The sequence below is a fragment of the Bos indicus x Bos taurus genome, chromosome 23, assembly GCF_003369695.1.
Source record: "Bos indicus x Bos taurus breed Angus x Brahman F1 hybrid chromosome 23, Bos_hybrid_MaternalHap_v2.0, whole genome shotgun sequence".
NCBI lineage: Eukaryota > Metazoa > Chordata > Mammalia > Artiodactyla > Bovidae > Bos > Bos indicus x Bos taurus.
The window spans coordinates 31,355,425-31,379,248 of record NC_040098.1 but is presented as its reverse complement, the minus strand read 5'-3'; the positions used below and the strand labels follow the sequence as shown (position 1 = coordinate 31,379,248).

The 23,824-nt window shown below is 41.0% G+C and overlaps 1 protein-coding gene and 6 non-coding genes across 7 annotated transcripts; 1 reads left to right on the top strand and 6 right to left on the bottom strand.

The window, feature by feature from the left end:
* Nucleotides 1-604: 604 nt before the first annotated feature.
* Nucleotides 605-677, bottom strand: TRNAF-GAA. Its single transcript has one exon. It is a non-coding gene; the product is annotated as a tRNA-Phe (tRNA).
* A 1,031-nt stretch (nt 678-1,708) lies between these two features.
* LOC113881640 (olfactory receptor 2B11-like) lies at nt 1,709-3,016 on the bottom strand. The gene has a single exon (XM_027524718.1). The coding sequence runs from the start codon at nt 2,898-2,900 to the stop codon at nt 1,956-1,958; it is 945 nt and encodes a 314-aa protein (XP_027380519.1). The 5' UTR covers nt 2,901-3,016; the 3' UTR covers nt 1,709-1,955.
* Nucleotides 3,017-8,989: 5,973 nt separating this feature from the next.
* Nucleotides 8,990-9,063, bottom strand: TRNAT-UGU. Its single transcript has one exon. It is a non-coding gene; the product is annotated as a tRNA-Thr (tRNA).
* Nucleotides 9,064-13,001: 3,938 nt separating this feature from the next.
* On the bottom strand, nt 13,002-13,083 carry TRNAL-AAG. The gene has a single exon. It is a non-coding gene; the product is annotated as a tRNA-Leu (tRNA).
* A 5,017-nt stretch (nt 13,084-18,100) lies between these two features.
* TRNAM-CAU lies at nt 18,101-18,173 on the top strand. The gene has a single exon. It is a non-coding gene; the product is annotated as a tRNA-Met (tRNA).
* Nucleotides 18,174-20,968: 2,795 nt separating this feature from the next.
* Nucleotides 20,969-21,042, bottom strand: TRNAT-CGU. The gene has a single exon. It is a non-coding gene; the product is annotated as a tRNA-Thr (tRNA).
* Nucleotides 21,043-21,547: 505 nt separating this feature from the next.
* TRNAA-AGC lies at nt 21,548-21,619 on the bottom strand. Its single transcript has one exon. It is a non-coding gene; the product is annotated as a tRNA-Ala (tRNA).
* Nucleotides 21,620-23,824: the final 2,205 nt, after the last annotated feature.

Sequence of the window (23,824 nt, the reverse complement as noted above, 5' to 3'; positions counted from 1 at the left end):
TTCTGTTTCTTGTACCTGTTATCATTCATTCATCCAACTATTCACTGATCTTTTAGCACACATTCATTAAGAGTAGGTACATGCACTTTAGAACTCAAAATGCCATGACTTTATTTAGGACTGAGGCAGGCTGTGCCTACCCACTAAGTAGCTCCTTTTTATTAGATATCAGAAGTTGCATTTTTTGTCTGTGTCCATCGGCACCTGGAATAAAAATTAACTGAGCAATGAAGTTTGGAGAGCTTCCTAACTGGTGACCACACTGAGATGCAGGAGAGGCATGCCCTGAAAGTGAATGGATGCTCTGCCCACTGCTCCTCCCTGTCATATCTTACCCTATGCATATCTTGAATTTGGCTATTCCTGAGTTATATTTTTTATAATAAATTGGTGCATGTGTGCTAAGTCATGTTTGACCCTTTGAGATCTATGGACCACAGCCCTCCAGGCTCCTCTGTCCATGGGATTCTCCAAGCAAGAATACTGGAGTGGGTTGCTGTGCCCTCCTCCAAGGGATCAAACCCATGTCTCTTAGGTCTCCTGCATTGGCAAGCGGGTTCTTTACCTCTACTGGCCTGGGAAGCCCCCCAAAAAAGTGCTTTTCTGCCAAAACCTGGGATTGAACCAGGGACCTTTAGATCTTCAGTCTAATGCTCTCTCAACTGAGCTATTTCAGCCCCAAGATAAGTTGGTAAAAGTATGTAAAATGTTCCCTTGAATTTTGTGAGCTATTCTAGCAAATTATCAAATCTGAGGAAGGAGTTGTAGAAGCCCTTGATTTTATAGTTGGCTGGTCAGAAGTACAGGTGGCCTGAATTTGTTATTGGCTTCTGAAGTGGAGGTATGAGAACAGGTAGTTAACTAGATGTGAGCTGAGAAAGGGGGTGGGAGCAAGAGCCAGGTGACTGGAAACGATCCATCTTGTGGTGACAGGAGTCCTAGAGGCAAAGAAAGGCTGCAATAGATGGGCATTTCTGGTCTCTGAATGTCACCTTTTGCTCATTATGCCCTCAATTACAATAAATTTAGCCTTGCAGAAAAGAAGTACCCATTAGGCACTGACACCATGACACTTCTGCTCAAGACCAAAGAGGGGTGAAAATCCCTCTTCCCCTGGGGAAGGTAGAGCTGGGATGAAAATCAAGAGATTTGACCTGAAACCCCTGCCTCTTCAATGAATATTGTCTGTGCAATCATTTTCACATTCCATATAACCAGCTTGCCGAAGGAACTCAGAGCAGCTGCTCATCTGATCCTGCCCACTCTCCCTCCTGAGAGTATACTATTGCTTAATAAATTCTCACTTTGCTGTCTTAGCTTCCCTGTCTCAACTCTGAATTCTTACTGCAACAAGAAGAGAACCTATTCTCCAATAATAAAATTTTGTGGAATTGAGCCCTTAATCTGTGAGGTCTATGCTAACTCTGGGTAGTGTCAGAATTAAATTGAGAGGGCTTTCCTGGTGGTTCAGTGGTTTAAGAGTCCACCTTGCAATGAAAGGGACACTGGTTCCATCCCTAGGCTGGGAGGACCCCACGTGTCCAGGGAAACTGAGCCCATGCACCACAACTAATAAGCCTGTGCTCTGGAGCCATACTGAAGCCTGTGCACCCTGGATCCTGTGCTCCACAACAAGAGAAGCCGCTGCAATGAGGAGACCCCTCACTGCAGCCAGAGAGAGTAGCCCCCACTTGCCGCAGCTAGAGAAAGCCTGCACTGAGCAAGGAAGACCCAGCACAACCAAAAAATAAAACTGAACTGTAGGACATCCCAGTTGGTTTTAGAGAACCAGTTATTGTGCGGAAAAAACCCTACGTGTTTGATATCAGAAGTGGTAAACAGAACACACAAAGGTTTTTTTTGACTTGACTTTTGAGCATGATTTTGATGGAACATCTATTTAAAGGAGGATATATTTCACGTTATTGTTGAGCTTTCCTATTCAGAATAAAGCATCATATTTTCTTGGACAAAATGGCCCTCCTCAGAAGTCTCCTCAAAGCTCCTTTAACATCCTTGTTCCTCAAGGTGTAGATGAATGGGTTGGCCATGGGAGTAATAACACAGTAAAACAGCGTCAGAACTTTGATAAGGTCTTGAGGGCTGTCCCCTGAAGGCTGCATATAGATGTAGATGCCAGGGCCATAAAATAAAGACACCACCAATAAGTGCGAAGAACAAGTGTTGAAGGCCTTAAGTCTCCCACCAGCAGAAGGAATTCGAAATACAGCTTGTGCAATATAACTGTAAGAGACAAGAATCATGGAGAGGGGACCCATTATCAGGAAGGTGGCCACCACCGCTAAAGTAAGCTCATTGACTGTGGTGTCCACACAAGCCATCTTAATTAGACCAGGCAGTTCACAAAAGAAGTGGTCCAGTTCTTGGTTCCCACACAAAGGCAGCTGGACTGTGAGTGTGGACTGCAGTAGTGAATTGGCCAGACCAATGAGCCAAGCAGTGCTGGAGAGCTGCCGACAGAGCTTGTGGTTCATGATTACAGGGTATCTCAGAGGCTTACACACAGCTACATAGCGGTCTAAGGCCATGGTGCCAAGCAGGATACATTCAGTACAGCCTAGCCAGTGAAATACATATGCCTGGGTCATGCAGCCTATATAAGTGATGTTCTTGTTGGGTCCGCCTAAGTTGAACAGCATTTGGGGTACAGTCGTGGTGGTGAAACAGAGGTCCAGGAAGGAGAGGCTTGTGAGGAAGAAATACATAGGACTTTGGAGTTGGGAATCTAGTTGGGAAACCAGAATAATAGCAATGTTTCCCAATAGTGTGAACATGTAGGAGGTTAGGAGGGCAAAGAAGAAAGGAACATCCAACCATGGATATTTGGTAAAGCCCATGAGAATGAAATCCTCTGGAAAACTTTCATTCATGTGCTTCATTGAATTTTGATGAGAGACACCTGCTAAAATCAAGAAAAAGGATGACTTTAAAAACCTTGATTTGGTTCTTCCCTAGTGATCCAGTGACTGAGACTCAAATATTCCAATGCAAGGGGCCTGAGTTCAACCCCTGATTAGGGGATGCCACAACTAAGACCTGGCATAGCATGCATAAATGAATGAATGAATAAAACCATATCTTTAAAAAAAACCCTGAGTTGGCAGAAGTTTTGATGATACCAGGGGGAAAATTATACCCTTATGGGGGAGCAATGGGGTATATCCTCAATAGAAACATTAAGGAATATAATAATTAAAATTAATATTAAAAGTCACATTTGAAAAAATCCTCTCAGTAGAGAAAGTGGCTTCATTTTTCCCCCCTGTATCAGTGCCCTAGGTTAGTGGACATTCATCACTTGTTTTGGCTATTCTGTATGATTAAAGAGGCCACTAGGAGGCGGTCTTCTCCTAGCTACCTTGCAGCTAAATGAGTGTACAACCTAAGAGGTGGGGGCTTGGGTAGGTGCTTAGATCATGAAAGTAGAGCCTTCCTGTAAGGGGTTAGTGCTCTTATAAAAGAGAACCCACAGTGATTCCTGTCCTTTCCACCAGACAAAGTTACAGCTATACGGTGCTATCTATTAGCCAAAAGGTGGGCTCTAATCAGACACTGAAACTGCCAGTGCCAAGATCTTGGATTTCCCAGTTTCCAGAACTGTGAGATAAATGTTGTAAATAGGTCTCCTGGTCTCTGACACTTTGTTACAGCAACCCAAATGGACTAAGACATATGTCATCAGGGAAATGCAGATTAGAACAACAATCAGATTCCACGACACACCTATTAGAGTGAATAAAATCCAGAACAGTGACACCAAATGCTGGTGTGGATGCGGCACAACAGGAACTCTCATTCACTGGTGGGAATACAAAATGGTATGGCCACTTTGGAAGACACTCTGGTAGTTTCTTACAAAACTAAACATACTCTTAATCGTGTGATCCAGAAATCACACACCTGGGTGTTTACCCAAAGGAGCTGAAAACTTATATCCACACAAAAGCCTGCACAAAGATGTTTGTAACAGCTCTACTCATAATTGCCAAAATTTGGAAACAACCAAGATGTCCTTCAGAAGGTGAATGGGTAAATTAACTGTGGTACATCCAGACAATTCAGTGCTAAAAAGACACAAGCTGTCAAGCCACAAAAAGACATAGAACTTCAAGTGCTAATTACTAACTGAAAGAAGCCATCTGAAAAGGCAACATAATTTACAGTATGATTCCAACTATCGTACAGTATGTTTGGAAAATGTAAACCTAGGAAGACAGTAAAAAGATCAGCCAATGTATAGGAAGAAGGGAGGGATGACTAGGTAGAACACAGAGGATTTTTAGGCAATGAAACTACTCAGTATGATATAATGGTGTATGCGTGTCATTATACATTTTTCCAAACTCACAGAATGTACAATACCAGACAGAACCATAACGTAATTATGGATTTGGGGTGATTATGATTTCCTGAATAGGTTCATCAGTTGTAACAATTGTACCAGCCTGGTGCGAGATGTTGATAAAGGAGGAGGTTATGCATGTGTGGGGAGTAAGGGTTATATGGGAAATCTCTGTACTCTTGCTCAGTTCTGCTGTGATATAAAACTGTTCTAAAGATAAAATCTTAAAAATCCTAATACTTCCTTACTGAGTGCGATGCAGAGTAAAAGGAACAATTCTCCTCATGGCCCTCTCCACCAAGTAAACAGGGTTAAGACTGCTGCAGGCTCTGCCAGGGCAAGAAACACTACAGGTCCTTGCTAATTTGGGACAGAAATGTGGAGACAGTATACGAGAATGAATTCTGAGATTGTTATGAATTTATCATTGTTACCTTTATCAGAGAGGCTTGTTTCAGTTTACTGGCTGGAGCCATGGGTATGATTTTAATTTTTTTTTTCTGTTGTTTTAGTTAACACTAAAACCTGGGTTTAAGGGGTCCCACCTAAATGATGTTGACTTGTCAGAATTCCCTTAGCATATAGTAGAAGGACCCTGAAGACATGTGTGGGTTATGTAATATTTGCATTAACTTGATTGATGAAAACAGACTGGTGATGAGGACAAGATTCCTTGTAATGTCTCCAAAAACAAACAAAAACAACAGGAATTGTATAATTTGATCATCTATGAGAACTGAGAGATTTATTTTTTAGGTAACAATAGTTCATTACATGATTCCACTGTGGCTAATGTTTATAAGGTCGTGGAAGTGTATACACTCCACAGTGATCAAACCAAAAAGATATAAGAGGATCTGGAGAGTGAAGCATAGATCTCTCTCTCTCACCCTCACTTTTGCTCTCTCTTTGTTATGTAAGGGTTAAAAGTTCTCATTTTTTGTAGTAAGTAATAAATCATATTTAAAAGTAAAAATGCAGATAGAATAAAAGCATGTTATTAAGAAATATGGGTATATAGAAGAAAACACTAAGTTATTAAAAATGTGTTACCTCAGGAGAATGGGAATTGAGAGTGAGAAATGATGAGGAAGGGAACTGCTATTTTTCATCGGAACCCTATATATTATTTTATTTTTTTAACTGTAAACATATATGTCTTTAATATAAAAGAAAATTAAGTATGAAGGAATGGAAGGGATCTGAATATTTACCAATGATGGTGAAGGCATTGAAGGGATATACATTATCTGAAAGCATGGAAAGCACACCTCATCAATTGTTGCAGCACAGGGTCCACAATGTGAGGTGGTGGAAAATCAAGTTGTAAAAACAGCTTGGGTCCAGGATATGGAAAATCTTGAATACTAGGCAAGGAATCTAATCAAATTCATTTAAAAATGAATTTTTAAAATTCATTTTTTAAAAAAGAAGAGGTGTGAAATGATTAGAGCAGCGCTTTAAAACATTTATTATGACTGAATAACAAGGGATTCAAAAAGAGACCAGAAGCTGGGAGGTTACTACAAGGGTCTATTGGAGAGAGGCTGAGAACGTTAGCTCTGGTAGTGGCAGTGGGAATGAAGAGCAGAGTAGGAATGTTGGAGAGAGGAAAGAGCTGAAAGAACGTTTGAAGTTTCAATCTGAGGTGCTGAGAGAATGAAAATTCAGTTAACAGAAAGAAGCATGTATATGAGAATTGATAGGAATACATGATTTAACCAAGAAAAGAGCTCAGAAAAAAAATAAATTTAACCTATAACAATTGGCCCTGAGGATCCATTCACTAGAGGATGGATTTCTGCTTCACCCAGATACCTCTAGTTCAACTTGACCAACTACCCATTTATAAAATATCATACAGCTACCTGAATTCATGACTAGGATGGTTTGTTGTGGTTGTTTAACCACCAAGGACAGGGACACAGTTAGAAAGAGGCAGAAGCAGAGGCAATGGAGTATGTCTCCAGAAAAGATAATAGACTACATTTGCCAGGAAGTTCATACATTTGAGTATAAAATGGCTGAAGACCAAGATCCCATTGACCCCACTCCACTTTGCAAATCCTCATTTTTTTTTAACCATTGGTTATTGTTTATATTTTTTAATCCTCAAATTTATCTTCAGAGTACTGGCCTTCATTCATTCATTTTAAAGCAAAAAGATAAAGAATTTATTACTGAGAAATTCTTTCTGATCTTCACATTGGGGTGTAACAAAAATGACAGTATTGGTCTTTAGAGAATTGCTTTTTGGTGGCTGACCTGCCTTCTGATTCCTCCCCATCTCCTAGATAATTGGATTTTTTTGGACATAATTCTGGGATTAACATAATTTTGAACAAATGACAACCATTGGTCTGGCATAATGAGAAACCATTTAGCTCATAGAGGTATCTTATCCTGCCTGATCTTGTCCAAAACTCAGAACCTTCGTTTTCTATCTCAAAACAAAACTGAACAAAACCCAATATCATCTAGGATGGTGTGAATAGAAAGAGACATCACTAGAACTTACCTCTTCTTATTTGAATTTGTATTTAGGAGATGTCTTTAGCTATAGAAGTTTAGTCAAGAGAAAGGTTGCAAAAGGGTTGGATTCCAACAATCCTGAGAGAGGGAAGCAAATATGATAAGGTCAGGGCTTCAGTAAAAGTCACTAAGGGTCTCCATATGCAAGTAGGGTGAATGTGATTCTGGAGGCATCGAATAATCTGTATTGGTTCCAAATTTGATTTAAAGGCAAATAAAACCAGTTTGCACCCAGTGTGTCAGTGATCCCATAGGGGCTGTCATTGGTGAATTAGTTTCCTTGGAGATAGTGTCTATCTTTTGTTTATACTTTTGGTCACGATTGAAGATTGCATCAGTTCTTCCACTCATTAATTCCATCTTAACAGGGCTTCCCTGGTGACTCAGACGGTAAAGAATCTGCCTGCAATGCAGGAGGCCTGCGTTTGATCCCTGAGTCAGGAAGATCCCCTGGAAAAGGGAATGGCTACTTACTCCAACCCACTCCAGTATTCTTGTCTGGAGAATTCCATGGACATAGGAGTTTGGCTGACTATAGTCCGAGGGGTCACAAAGAGCTGGTCATGACTGAGACACTATCACTTTTCACTAGCTGACTAATACACTATGTTTAAATCTAAAGAATCAGGGCGTGAAGAGAGCATGTCCAAGGCAAAAAACAAAAACAAACAAACAAAACCAAAACCAACCAAATAACAGAGTCTAGGAGATGGAGAATATTAATTGAGTTTGTCTATATGGCCTGCTCATTTTTTCATGGAGAACCTCCTACATAGACTTCTGAGGTTTTATATTTTCCTCCTCCCTAAGTTAAATGCATTAAGCAACTGTTCACTGGGCTGATTATCTTCCAGTAGAAAACAGAAAGTTATCTCAGGATTCCCAACGAATAGGACTAAGGATTGAGATCAGTCTAAGTCACTTTATTTTATTTAGCTGTGTGGCCAAAAACTGCATTCTTGACTCTAATGAAATAGAAGATAGATATCATGAGATAAGCATGGATTCCAGAATTAGATCTGAATTTGAAATTTAACTTTGTCACTTTGTTACCGTGAATATTATTGAATCTGTTTCCTCATCTTTAAAGAACTGATTATAACACATATTTGACAGGATTGTTGGGCTAATTAGATGACAGCATGTCTGGAAACTCTTGGAATGTAGCAGATTTCGAATAATGGTAACTTGATGATAATGAGAGTAAGCAGATGTTCATGAATCAGTACAAAAGTGCTAAGAGTATACAAAAGTGACCTCACTTTCAGTTCTGCTCTGTGTGCAATATTTTAAGCTGGGTACTTGCAAATGTGATTCATTTACTTCAAAATCACTTGGGGTGCTTGTGAAAAACACACATCTCTGGGACGTCCACCAAAACAGAATTAAAACCTCTGGGGATGAGTTTTAACTAGTTCCCAAGGCAATTTAAATGTATATTGGGCTTGGGAATCATTGCATTATAGAATCATTCTGTTGTTTTCTTTTTAATTATAAAATTAAAGTTTAGGTTCTAGTGGGGCCAATTTATGTATTCCCTTTAGGACTAAAGCCCTTCCATGAAGACTGAAGGAATACAAGCAAATGTAAATTACCATTATTATAATGTAGTAATATTTGGAAAATCATATATAAAACAGATAACATAATGCTGAGTTCCCTAAAATCACTAATAAGTTGCATGGGAGCTCAGAAATAGGCTTTAAGAGTTGGTACAGTTTTGTCGCCACCCCCCACTCCCCACCTCCCAGTTAGAAATGAGAGGACAGCTAAAGATGAAAAACAAAAGGCTATTTTCTTTGTTTCCATAAAGTGACCCACCATCTTCTCTTCCAAGTTTTGTTTGTTTGCTCGTTTCTGGCTCCAACCCTGCAAGGATGAACCCTCATCTCCTGCATTGGAAGGGCAGTGTCTTGAGGCCGGAACGTCGGCAAGTCCTCGCCTTTTCTTTAGAACTGAGAATTTTTGCAGTTACAGCTGCTTTTGCATGATTGAATCAAAATTTACAGTAATACCTAGTACACTGGAGAATTAGAAGCAGTGGGGAGTTAATGAAGAATTTGGGTCCCCATGAAGAGGGGAGGAAAACAGTAGAGGCCCCACTGGGATTCGAACCCAGGATCTCCTGTTTACAAGACAGGCGCTTTAACCAACTAAGCCATGGAGCCTGCGCGTAAACCTGCATTATACTCAGTCTGTCCTTACCGTGAGATTAAATATTCTTGAGGCAGTTTGTGGCATTTAGAGCAGTTTACTATGAGAAAAGAGATAAACTTCAAGCAGACGTTTTGCTTACTTAGACGCGCTGCAGAACAGATACAAGCTGGAAAAGTTTCGGGCAGCTTGAATGTTGGAACCAACAGGACTTCAACTAATTCAATGGGAATCGTCAATAAAAGTCGGAGCTACTCACTTTTTCTAAAAGGGATGCTGCTACTGCTAAGTCGCTTCAGTCGTGTCCGACTCTGTGAGACCCCATAGACGGAAGCCCACCAGGCTCCCCCGTCCCGGGGATTCTCCAGGCAAGAACACTGGAGTGGGTTGCCATTTCCTTCTCCAATGCAGGAAAGTGAAAAGTGAAAGTGAAGTCGCTCAGTCCTGTCCGACTCTCAGCGACCCCATGGACTGCAGCCCACCAAGCTCCTCCATCCATGGGATTTTCCAGGCAAGAGTACTGGAGTGGGGTGCCATTGCCTTCTCCCTAAAAGGGATAAATTCTTCTAAAAGCAAACTTTGATGTTACTGCACCTCGACTTTCGTAACTAAGTTTCTTCGTTCCAGTATCCTAAGTGAGGTGCTCTAAAAATGGAACTCCACTAACTAGTCTAAGCTCGTTAGACCGCCGAGTCGGGGCACCTAGCGTTCCTACACGTTTGCACTCAGCAAGCGGTGACTTGAAGGGGAAGGACCGCGAGCGGAGAAGGCGGCTGGAAGTGTAGAGTTAAGCTACAGTCAGGCATATCGCTCTCTAAAAATCCAAAAACGCCAGTGTCAAGGTGGTTGTAAAGACTCAGATCACACAACCATAGTTGTAAAGCCCCTCGGAGTGCTGAACGGGGAGAGGGCCTAACGGTCCCCTGCGGACCACAGAGTGTTCACTGGATCCACGTACCATCCTCCTTAGGTGGAGAGCCTTACAGTTCCAGAGAACCACCCACTGAACCCTACCCACCAAGGGCCCGCTTTCCAGAGCAACAGGTCCTCAACTCGCAAAGAAGGCAATGCCTTCTTCCCTCTAACCAGGTTCCTGCACTCCGCTATGACCCGCCCTTCGCTCTCCCAAGTCGTATCCCCGGAGGGAACAGGCCGAGATCTAGGTCTGAGGTTAGTACCCTGATCGCGACTTCGGTCCACCTGAACGCCCAGAAGGCGACAGAGGTAGCTGACCGGGGGGAACCGTGGTAGGATAAAGCAGGTGAGGCTCGCACGTGGGCCTCTGATATTCCCAAGGGTAGGAATCAAAGCTCCTATTTTGTACAAAGGAAGCAGAAAAAGCAGTCTATTTAAAACTACAGAAGTTTCTTAATATGTTTTTGAAATAAGAAAAATGTTTAATTAAAAGCCCTTTTGGAGGTAGTGTGGGAGCCCTTCTAGGATGCAGAATTAAGTCTCTAATTTCTGTAGAAACATGGGTTCAGACCCCACTGCCATATCCCAGGCCCCACAGGTCCGCAAACGGAACCTAAGTAAATAGGCTCTTCCTTAAAAGCTAAAGAAAAACTCCTGCTTCCGGAATTAGTTTAGATAAGAAGAGTTATTTCACCGAGGGCAAGTAGCTAAAGGTGTGGGGGGAGGTGGGGGGGGGGGCGAGGCGGGGGTGCAGCTCAGTCGTGTCGGACTCTTTCTGACCCTATGGATTGTAGCCCACCAAGCTCCTCTGTCTATAGGATTCTCCAGGCAAGAATACTGGAGTTGCCATTTCCTTCTCTAGGGTGGGAAACCTCCCTAATCCAGTCCTTTTCTCTGTCCTAGTTGGTGGAGTTTCCCAGAGACATTCAAACTAAAGAACTACAATGAAATAATATTTTCTATCAAGCAGATTGGTAAAAAAACAAACAAAAATAATTGTTTGCAGTAGTGTTGCCTATTAGCACTTGAAGTCATTGTATGAGTTTCCTGTGGCTTTTGTAACTAATTACCATAGCTCAGTAGCTTTAAAGAACAGAAATTAATTTTCCCACAGTTCTGGAGGTCGGAAGTCCAAAGTCAGTATCACTGGGCAGAAATCAAGGTTTTGACAGGGTCATACTCCCTGTGGAGGCTGTAGGGGAGAATCTGTCCTTGTCTCTTCCAGCTTTTGATGGCTACCAGCCTTCCTTGATTTGCAGTTGCATTTCCTCTGCCTTTATATTCACATCGTCTTCTGTTCCATAATCTCCCTATGCCTCTCTCCTTTAAGAACACTTGGCATGGCATTCAAGCTCCATCTGGATAATCCAGGATAAATTCCCCATCTCAAGATCCTAAACTCAATCCCCTCTGCAAAGACGCTCTCATTTTTAATTTTTTTTTTTTTTTTGCCATATAAGGTAATATTGACAGCTTCCAGGAATTAGGGTGAAAATATTTTTTGAAGGATCATTTTTTTTCAGTCTGCCCTACAGAAGTAACATCCTGATTCCTCCACCTACAGACAAGAGATTAACTGGTTATAACTTCAGTTTCTTTCTCTTAATAAAATAGGAATAATAATATGAACTTTCTTATATATTACTGAGAATATAAAAGAACTATGACAACATCTGGGGCTCTGTAAGAATTTAATGGCTGTTAATTCTCAATGTCACAGCAATGTTCTGTGTGGGTCATGGTGTCAAGGAAACAAGCCCTTCCTTGGCTCTCTGGGGATAAATTAGTAACATTTAGGAAAGACTAAGACAAGAACCACCAAAATTACCATCACACACATTTAATTCAGCAATTGCATTTTCAAAAATTTCTCTAATACACACACTTATGAAATGCAGATGTTATTTATTTGTGTTGTTTATATTGTTAAATGTGACTTGTTAAATAAAAATATATCCATAACATGGAATATTTTTGAGACAAAAGGAAAATAAGCTATTTCTATGCTGATATGGAAATGGAGGCTTAAAACTCAACGTTCAAAAAACAAAGATCACAGCATCTGGTCCCATCACTTCATGGCAACAAGATGGTAAAACATTGGAAACGGTGACAGATTTTATTTTCTTGGGCTCCAAAATCACTGCAGATGGTGACTGCAACCGTGAAATTAAAAGACGCTTCCTCCTTGGAAGAAAAGCTATGACCAACCTAAACAGCATATTAAAAAGCAGAGACGTTATGTTGCTAACAAAGGTCCCTATAATCAAAGGGTTTTTCCAGTAGTCAGGTATAGATGTGAAAGTTGGACCATAAAGAAAGCTGAGCACCGAAGAATTGATGCTTTTGAACTGTGGTGTTGGAGAAGACTCTTGAGAGTCCCTTGACTGCAAGGAGATCCAACCAGTCAATCCTAAAGGAAATCAGTCCTGAATATTCATTGGAAGGACTCATCAGAAGCTGAAGCTCCAATACTTTGGCCACACGATGCGAAGAGCTGACTCATTGGGAAAGATTGAAGGTGAGAGGAGAAGGGGATGACAGAGAATGAGATGGTTGGATGGCATCATGGACTCAATGGACATGAGTTTGAGTAAGCTCTGGGAGTTGGTGATGGACAGGGAGGCCTGACGGGCTGCAGTCCATGGGGTCGCAAAGAGTCTGACACGACTGAGTGACTGAAATGAACTGAACTGAACTGAAAAGGCAAGGTGCAATAGAATAGATTTGAAAAGTGCAAAATATGAGAAAAATAATAGGCTTCTTCTGGTTTGCATGCAAAAAGCACATCTTTAACTTCAGGCGTGAAGTTATCATTCCTTATATGTTTGTGAGAGGAATCAGAATCCAGTGCTGGAGTGGAATGAAATAGGATGAAGACTGATTTTCAATTAATACATTCTAATAACTATCAACCAATTTCTGCTTATTTCTTAAATCTGTAAGAACATTTCAAAACCATTTGACATACTCTCTTCCGTAGGAACTTTTAAAGGGGTCACACGACTGCTTTAAAGAAATGGGTCTACAATAGAGATGGCAGCGGTGGGATTCGAACCCACGCCCCCGAAGAGACTGGAGCCTTAATCCAGCGCCTTAGACCGCTCGGCCACGCTACCACGTAAGTGCCCCACCTCAAACTTCTTCTTAGCAGTTTAAAAGACTTGCACAAACCTGTGTTATTTTTCCTATTTTCCCCCTGTACATACAACTCTGTCATTTCATCCACGAATAAAATCCGCAAACAGGTTCCTACTTTAGGAGATTCACATTTGCCTTCTGTGCTATTTTTCTGATACTCGAAAGTAAAGGGAGAAGCAGCCAATGCATAATTCCCTCAAACTCGAAGTCATAAACTCGAATCAGTCATTAAAAAAAAAAAAAAAAAAAAAAGAGGATGAGAAATCGCCGGCACAGCACCCACCGAAACTCGGGATGTAGAGATCAGGAGTCTCCAATTTGTCAACTGCGTTTGGGAGTCAGCAGTGGGAAGTTATTTTTTATTTCTTCACCTAGAAAACAGAGACGCTCTTCTCCCCGCTCACACGGAACTTAAGTCAGAGTTTGTGTGTTTGTGTGTGATTTCTTACTAAAGAAAACAACTGTGCAAACCGACCTACTTTTCGCTGAATGTGATCATGTTCTTAATTTATAAAGTTCAGGGAGGGGATTAGTTTGCTTTCAGTACGTGGTGTAGCATACTCTCCAAGCCCAGAGACTACTTGCTCTACCCGCTCCAACCTCACCTATGCGAACTTCGCGAGTCCACGGGTCTCCTCCCCACATAATCCCTGTCTCCAGACGGCTCATCCTTTAGCTGAACAACCTGATCCATTATATGCTGCACCGTTTAAGTGAGCCCTACTATGATCAGGGGAAGTCGTGTGTAATTCTTCAAAAGGTCTGATTATATTATATACAGGGAAGAAGTGGTCTTTTTTTTTTTTTAAAATGAGATTCAGTTCAGTTCAGTCGTTCAGTCGTGTCCGACTCTTTGCGACCCCATGAATCGCAGCACGCCAGGCCTCCCTGTCCATCACCAACTCCCGGAATTCACCCAGACTCACGTCCATCGAGTCAGTGATGCCATCCAGCCATCTCATCCTCTGTCGTCCCCTTCTCCTCCTGCCCCCAATCCCTCCCAGCATCAGGGTCTTTTCCAATGAGTCAGCTCTTCGCATGAGGTGGCCAAAGTATTGGAGTTTCAGCCTCAGCATCAGTCCTTCCAATGAACACCCAGGACTGATCTCCTTTAGGATGGACTGGTTGGATCTCCTTGCAGTCCAGGGGACTCACAAGAGTCTTCTCCAACACCACAGTTCAAAAGCATCAATTCTTCGGCGCTCAGCCTTCTTCACAGTCCAACTCTCACATCCATACCTGACCACTGGAAAATCCATAGCCTTGACTAGACAGACCTTTGTTGGCAAAGTAATGTATCTCTGCTTTTGAATATACTATCTAGGTTGGTCATAACTTTCCTTCCAAGGAGTAAGCGTCTTTTAATTTCATGGCTGCAATCACCATCTGCAGTGACTTTGGAGCCCAAAAAATAAAGTCAGCCACGGTTTCCACTATTTCCCCATCTATTTCCCATCTATTTTCTGGTCCCATGGACCAGATGCCATCATCTTAGTTTTATGAATGTTGAGCTTTAAGTCAACTTTTTCACTCTCCTCTTTCACTTTCATCAAGAGGCTCTTTAGTTCCTCTTCACTTCTGCCATAAGGGTGGTGTCATCTGCATATCTGAGGATATTGATATTTCTCCCGGCAATCTTGATTCCAGCTTGTGCTTCTTCCAGCCCAACGTTTCTCATGATGTACTCTGCATAGAAGTTAAATAAGCAAGGTGGCAATATACAGCCTTAACGTACTCCTTTTCCTATTTGGAAGCAGTCTGTTGTTCCATGTCCAGTTCTAACTGTTGCTTCCTGATCTGCATATCAGAATTTTCCACAGTTTATTGTGATCCACACAGTCAAAGGCTTTCTATATTTTTTAGTTAAAGAGAAAATGTATGGAAAAGTATCAAAGGAGAGTGCCCAAGAGCAATTTGAAAGTAGAGACTAGTTAGGATATATTCAGTCTACTACTATTGCTGACATCACTTAATCCATGATGGAGGGACAGGGATGTTTTTTAAAAGTAACTGAAATAGTCTGTGAAATATTTGGGATCTTAGGGTAAAAAGTACAGCATTTTGAAGGTAAACTTTTGTTACAAAGTGTTGCTAAATGAACTAAATTATGTAGAATTTTAATGAAGTAATCACATAACATTTTATCAATAATAAAATATTCCTGTTCAGTAGAAAACTGAAATTTTATCTGTGATTGTTAGTTCTGTAAAATCACAGATGATTGCCGGGAGCCACCACGGGAGATCCCACCCATGACAAAGGTCATGCGGACAGAACCCGACAGGCAAAGGCGGATCAGGCCTCAAGGGACCCCCTGAATCTGCTCGAGCATCCACCCCAAAACCAAAATCTGTCTCTCTTACTATTTTGTGCCTTTCACCAACTCTTCTGACATTAACAGGGGCTATCCCCAACCACCTTTCTCTGGAAAAAGTCAACTTAGGGTTTTAGTTAATAAGTCTCCTGGGCATGAAAGGAATATTTCTATTTTAACCCCTCTGTTGGCATTCTAGCTTGCCTGACAGGTTTATCCATACTCTTGCAATTAGCACACTTGATTGTTCACAACTCCCCAACCTTGAAAGGCACGGGAAGCCAAAACATTCTAAAAATCCTAATGAGCATAGAGTCCTTTAAGGGATGAAAAATTATTAGAATAGACAGTACTGGTAAAGGGCTTCATTATTGGGCCAATGCTTGCTGCCAAGTTCCCATATCCCTTATCCATTGTGCACCTGGGAATGCGTTAGTTAACACAGTTGGAATGTAAGAAAAACAAGTAGCAGCCTTGGAGTTAACCACATCAGACCTTTGAGCTAATTGGTTCTTTCTTAGTTGTGACCCACTGCACCTTTGCTCCATGAGAATGTAACTGTTTAGTACTTTCTGAGGCTGGGAGAAATAAAGAAGAAACACTTTAACGGAAAACAAGTTTTCTGGCTGATCAGCCTTTATCAATAAAGGGTCATAAAATGTTCACAGGCCTCCAAGGCCACAAGATAATGTACACAACATTGTTTATGGGAAAGGTATGCAGAAAAAATCCTGGTTTTGATAAAGACAAAACAGATGTAATGTTTGGGCTGACTCTATATGACTTTGCATCTTTCATTTCCCTCTATGTACAAGTCAAGGTATAAAAGTTCCTTTTGAAAATAAAGTTATGGGCCTCGCTCACCAAAGCTTGGTCTCCCCGTGTCATTCTTTTTTTCCTTTTCTCTCTTTTTCTCTCTCTCTTCTTCTTTCAGGATGACTCCTTGGAACACAGTAGCTTTATTGGCTTTCTGTGTTAATCAAGGAAGATCAAGCCTCTTTCTCTTCGCTTTTTTTACTTTCCTTATCGCGTATGCCGTCATCCTGAGGGTACCCCTGGATCCTGCTGGGGCTGGACCCCGGCAGATGATAACCACTCTGTCACTACACCTACTAGCACAGGACTTGACACATCATAGGTACTCAGGAAAATTTTAGTCAGTTGTATAGTACCCATACATTAAGGTAGGGGTTTTCATCCAATAAAAACTTACTGAAACCATACAATGTACCAGTCACTATTTTAAGTTCTGGGATGGGAACGGTGAACAAGAAAAATACAAAGTCGATGCCCTTGTCGAGCTTATATTCTAGAAGAAAAGACAGACAATAAACAATGCAGGACACTGGGGTTTGATCCCTGGATCAGGAAAATCCCCTGGAGAAGGGAATGGCAATCCACTCCAGTATTCTTGCCTAGAAAATTCCATGGACAGAGGAGCCTGGTGGGCTATGTAGTCGATGGGGTCACAAAGAGTCGAACACGACTGAGTGGCTTCATAGTCATAGTTAAGTGAGCCCGAGTTCTACTGCTTCTCATCTACTGAGTAGCTACAAGCCTATCGGCAAGTCACTTAAACTTATTCGGTCTTACTTTTATCATATGTAAATGATATGACAATAATAAAAGTTGCCTACAGTGATAGACGATAGATGGCCACTACATGTAACACACATATAAGAGTACCTTGCCCGTAATATGCACTCAATACAGTTTGCTATCATCATTTGTATCATTTATTAGTATTCATTGAACAACTTTTTTGTATGTCGAATTCAGTCTTTTAAATAATACTGTGAATATTATCCTATTTTACAGATAATGAAGTTTTAAAAAATTGACATATTCTCAAAAAAACCAAGTGAATTATTTTTCCTAACTTAATAGATGGCACACACAAGATTTACACTTCAGTCCTACAATATCTATTTTAGGACATTTTTCACTTTGCCAGATTGAAATCCAGTGTATTGTTTCTCCATTTTCAATCATCTCACCTCATTTCTTCCACCTTATCTCGCCTCTGTTTACATTATTCTGGACTTTTAGCCAGAATAGAAAGGCCTTCAGATCACGGACTTGGTCAGACATGGATTTTAAGGGGAATACTGGCAGACAAGGAAGATGCAGAGCTAGATAAGGATACTCCAGCTTCGCCCTCAGCAGAGCTAAGCATATTTCTGTGTCCTCACTGTTTCAGTCTGGAAATCTTCCAGCCTGTGGACCCAACTCAGGCCCCTCGTATCTGTATGCCACTTTCTACCCACGTAGTTGTGAAGTAGGGCACAGTGAAATCTAATGAAGTCTGATGTCTGCCAGCAGTAAGTGGTATTTAAAGCATGTGTGTGTGTGTGTTAGTCGCTCAGTCATGTTCGACTCTTTGAGACCCCATGGACTGCAGCCCACCAGGCTCCTCTGTCCATGAGATTTTCCAGGCAAGGATACTGGAGTGGGTTGCCATTTAAAGCATAGTGGGAGAAAAAAAATTCACCGTGTTTCATATTTATTCATGGATGAAATCCTGAAATAATTTTGATCATTATGACATACTCAGAGCAACAGTATATATGCCACAGCACATACTCTTATCTTGCACTCTGTTTGAAAAATACAACTTCTCAGAAAATTTGTATAAACATGAAAGAGAATCGATAGTTCTATTGAAACCTTTTTGTCTCAGAGCCTTCTTAGCGCAGTAGGCAGCGCGTCAGTCTCATAATCTGAAGGTCCTGAGTTCGAACCTCAGAGAAGGCACAGTAGTTTTCTGACTCCTACATGCTTTCATTTGAGAAAGAAGCGGGGTAAGGAACAAAATTCCCTATCCCACCAATCAAGTTCTGTGTGAAATCTAGGCCCCAGGACTAACTCCCTGTCAACATGATGCGATTATAAATGGAACTGTAGTCCTTCAAGAAGTTTAGCTGATTTCTTTCGAACCAGGTTCCTTAGGCAGCAAAGCAGTTTTTCAATATGTTTCCTATAACCATATATCTGGATTAACCGTCTCTGCTGCACTAGAAAATTAGCAAAAATTTATTACCTTAAAATAGCATACTGCCAAGTCACTTCAGTCGTGTCCAACTCTGTGCGATCCCAGAGACGGCAGCCCACCAGGCTCCCCCGTCCCTGGGATTCTCCAAGCAAGAACACCGGAGTGGGCCACCACCTCCTTCTCCAGTGCATGAAAGCGATGAAAGTGAAATCGCTCAGTCGTGTCCACCTCTTAGCGACCCCATGGACTGCAGCCTACTAGGCTCCTCCATCCATGGGATTTTCCAGGCAAGAGTACTGGAGTGGGGTGCCATTGCCTTCTCCATAAAATAGCATAAATTTATTATTTTACAACTCTGGAGGTCAGAAGTCTGAAATGGGTCTTGTGGGATTAAAATCAAGGTGTAGCCGAGCTGCCCCCTCTCTAGAGGTCTTGGGGAGAAATTACTCCTTGCTTTTTCTAGCTTCTAGAGGATGCTCCTATTCCTTGACTCATGTTCACTTCACTCTGACCTCTCTTCTGTTGTCTCATCTCCTTCTCTAACTCTGACTCAGCTACCACCCTCTTATAAGGACACTTTGATTACATAGAGCCACCCAAATATCCAAGATAATCTCCCTATCTCCAGATTCTTAATCACATTCCTTTTGCCTGGCAAGATAACGTATTACCCAGGTTTTAGAGATTAGGAAATGGGCATCTCAGGGTGGGGGGTGTGAGACATAATTATACCTACCATAGTCTTCCTGCTGGTCCCCAAAGATTCACACTTGTGTCACATGAAAAAAATATTCACTCCATTCCAATTTTCCCCAAATCTTAACTCATTTCACCATCAACATATCTAAATCTTGTCCTTTCAAAACTTCCAAATATCATCACCTAAATCACCCAGATTTGGAATGAGTGAGGCTCTGTGTATAATCAATTCTTATTTTATTTTATTGATTGCTTCTTTATGTGCTAGATATCCTTCTAAAATATTTTATGTGTATTTACTCCACAAGTCCTCCCATTAACTCTGTTAGGTAGGCTTATTACTATTTCTCTTTTATACATGAAGATAGTGATGCCCATTGAGAGAAAGCAATTTACCAAAGCTCCCGTAACTAATAAGTGGAACAGTTGAGATTTGAGTACAGGCAGTGGGAACTAGTTAAATAAAGCCCTAATCAAAATGAACAGAAGTGAGATCCAGGCATTGTTGGGGGAAGGGGCATCAGTTTTCTATTTAATATTGCTACTCAAGTTCTTAGAGTAATAATAGTAGCCACTTTGTAACCATTTCTCATTAAAAAGTTAAAAAATTATATTTTAACATGTCAGTGATTTTATTAAAGAACAGATGACACTCTGGTTAGTCCAGCTCTATCCTATGCTGTCCCCATACTCTTTCATTGCTTTATTCTTCTCCGCAGACTTCATCAGTATCTTATATGCTTACTTATTTTATATATTAATTTTCTTTATTTTTCATGTCACCCCCAGCAGAATGTGAGATCCGTGACAGCAGTGCTTTTTGTTAGCTTTGTTTGCTACTGTATTTCCTGCCCTTAGAAATATTCCTGGGGTGGTTACTGGAGGCAGCAGGGATGAGGGGTGGCAGGCAAAATGAGTGAATGTGGTCAAAAGGTGCAAACTTCCATTTATGAGATAAATAAGTCCTGGGGATGTAATGCACAGGTTGGTGACTATAGTTAACAATATTGAATTGCATATTTAAAAGTTGCTAAGACAGTAGATCTTAAAAGTTCCCATAATATGGGAAAAAATGTAACTGAAAATAAAAGGAAAGACAGACAGAAATATGCCTGGTATATAAAAAACCAGCAGCTTACATTGTTGAATTAATTGATGGATCAATAGGAGACAAAAAGATAAGGAAGCTCCATAAGTCTCTAGGGCTGAATCTAAGTTTCCTTAGATATCTGGCAGAATTCTCCAGCTTGCTCTTTTCACAGCGACTTTGTCCTAGCTCTAGGGTGTTTGTATCTAGGACATTTTTCCTTCCAGTTGATCATCATTCCTGAAATACTCTAATGTTTTCCTTAAGAGAGATAGCATGGGAATATACTGTTCTTCCTCATAGTCCCTTCAAAATGTCAAGCACGACCCTGCAAACATCCTAATTTTCCTTTGTAGCTAGTAATAGGTTCATTGTTCATTATCTTATTTAATGAAATCAATTGTAGAGCTAGAGATTGTTAGAGTCTAGAGATTTTTCTTTCTCTCTGGATACTTTAAACAATAACACACTGTAGGTGATCAAAAACATTTTACCACAGTTTAATGCAAAACCTATTTGAAAAGTGATTGAGGTATAAAGTCACATGCAGTATTAGGTGGCTTGCATTTGAATTGTCATCTCTTAAGAATGTACTTCTTTTTAAAAGTAAGGAATCTGAGGCAGTTGCAATCAAACAACCTATAATGTATCTGATAGAGTTCTAGGGCTGTTAACTTTCGTTGAGAATTTGTGGAGGATCAGTAAGAAGACACAGTTAACTAGCCAAAATAAAATTTTCAGGAGTTTGCCCTACCTTCGAGCAAAAAGGTAAGGCCCTACTGGGAGTCGAACCCAGGATCTCCTGTTTACGAGACAGGCGCTTTAACCAACTAAGCCATAGAGCCACCTGAGTGACTACAGGAGAGTTAAATCTACCTCATTTTACTTTGCTCCAATAGGGCGCAGGAATGGGGGGAGCTTAAGGAAAAAAAAAAAAAAAGACTATACTACCCTGTAGATGGCTCTGAGATGAACTGAGAAAGTAGCATTGACATATATAAATACTATCACGTATAAAGTGGGAAGTTGCTATATAACACAGGGAGTCCAGCCTGGAGCTCTGTGATAACCTAGAAGGGTGGGGGATGGGAGGTGGAAGGCTAGAGGGAAGGGAGGCAAGTTCCAGAAGGAGGGGATATGTATATAATTACGACTGATTAGCATGGTTGTACGGCAGAAACCAACAGAATATTGTAAAGCAACATTCTCCAATTACAAAAATAAAAGGTTGACAAATAAGTTTGAGCAAATCAGCACGAGTTATGAGTGACAAGTTTCAACAGGTAGGAAAAACTAAGAACCATTTTGAGTAGTTCTGAAGAACTGCTACACAAGAAGCCAAATTCTAACTGGAGGTGCCGGGGATTGAACCCGGGGCCTCGTGCATGCTAAGCACGCGCTCTACCACTGAGCTACACCCCCTACAATGTCAACTACTTTGTGGAAAATACTTAATGCCAATCGCTATCTGCATTATTTTTCAAGAACCCTGGCCTAGTACAGGAGAAGACAATGGCACCCAACTCCAGTACTCTTGCCTGGAAAATCCCATGGAAGGAGGAGCCTGGAAGGCTGCAGCCCATGGGGTCGCTGAGGGTCGGACATGACTGAGCGACTTCACTTTCACTTTTCACTTTCATGCATTGGAGAAGGAAATGGCAACCCACTCCAGTGTTCTTGCCTGGAGAATCCCAGGGACGGGGCATCCTGGTGGGCTGCCGTCTATGGGGTCGCACAGAGTCGGACACGACTGAAGTGACTCAGCAGCAGCCTAGTACAACCCAGCTCTGTTCTGGAGAATCTTGTCTATGCATTTGCCCTCCTCACATGAAGCTCTTGGCTCTACAAGAGTATGAAGAGCTAGAAACTAGAGTAACATCTACTGACTTGCAGTGGTTTATTCTGTTCTACTCTAGGGATATAGTTGATTTAAGGAAGGTTCCTTACAACCTTAAAGAAGAAACTATTGCTTTGAAGATTACAAATTTAGAGCAATGTAGTAACAAAGTAACTAGGGAGGAAATTTGTAAACTAGGAAAGGTCAGTTAAAATTTTTGTTTTACAAGTCACTGATAAATTAGAAATCTGAACAACTTATTTCTAGACAAGATGGTTGAATTACTGGGTGTGAGTGAGGAGGTGGCCAGCATAAAAAGGTCCCCAACTTTTTCTCTGAGGATGGTAAAGAGTGGTTATGATGTCTGTCAAAGACCTTGGGGACTTCCTGAGCTTAAGTTTGACTTGAGAGACCAGTGCCCAAACAAACTAGTCAGACACTTGTTGAATAAAAACGATAAAATCTCATGTATTTTGGCTAGAGTAAGACTCCATACAGTCACTGTGATTTCATTCATAGAAAAATCTAGGGCCATTTTGTGATCATCAATGTTGCCTGAAAGACTGGTGAGCTAGAAGATACAAGTAACCACATCTTAAAATAGGGCGATTAACTCTTGATTGCTGTCATGGCTCCGTGTTTGAATAGGAAGGAAACTTTGGGAGCAGTGACTGAACACCAGGAACTGATCACCAGATTCTCTACCTTGTAGAATACTGTGGCAGAAAGCTAAGGGAACAAAAATGTAGCCAATGGTTTCACTGGGATGATTTTTTCTTTCATTGAAATTACCTCAAAACCCCATGTTCTTCTCTATAGAGAACATACATTGCTTTACCCATCAAACTAGAGGAACTGGGGTGAGTGTTTCAACTTTTTTCTTGTTTTATGCCATTTAATTGATTGGTTCCAAACTTTTCTCAAATCTAGGAACAAGTACACTTGAACTGAATCAAGATGTCTTCTCCCAGTGAGTAATAGATGATGCTAACAAAGTAATGCTCAAAATCCTTCAAGCTAGGCTTCAGCAGTATGTGAACTTCCAAAACTGAGGAAGTTCTGGAACTTCTGAACCAAGAACTTCCAGATGTACAAACTGGATTTAAAAAAGGCAGAGGAACCAGAGATCATATTGCCAACATCCGTTGGATCATAGAAAAAGTAAGGGAATTTCAAACAAAACATCTACTTCTGTTTCATTGACTACACTGAACCTTTGTGTGGATCAAAACCAACTAGAAAATTCTTCAAGAGATAGGGATACCAGACCACCTTACTTGCCTCCTGAGACACCTGTATGCAGGATAAGAAGCAACAGTTAGAACTGGACATGGAACAATGGACTGGTTCAAAATTGGGAAAGGAGTACATTAAGACTGTATATCATCACCGTGTTTAAACTTATATGCAGAGTATTTATCATACAAAATGCCAGGCTGGATGACTCACAAGCTGTAATCAAGAAATATCAACAAAAGCTATGGAAAAAAACATAGCTTTGTCTATAGGGACCTTTATTGGCAAGGTGATGCTTCTGCTTTTTAGCAGGTTTGGTATAGGTTTCTCATAGCTTTTCTTCCAAGGAGCAAGTGTCTTTTAATCTCATGGCTGCAGTCACCGTCCACAGTGATTGTGGAGCCCAAGAAAATAAAATCCTCAGATATACAGATGATACCACTCATGGCAGAAAGCAAAGAGGAACTAAAAGCCTCTTGATGAGAGTGAAAGGAGAGTGAAATAGTTGTCTTAAAACTCAACATTCAAAAAACTAAGATTATGGCATCCGGTCC

Excerpts from the sequence above, each read along its gene's own strand:
- LOC113881640 (XM_027524718.1), bottom strand. The coding sequence starts at position 2,900 with ATGAAGCACATGAATGAAAGTTTTCCAGAGGATTTCATTCTCATGGGC.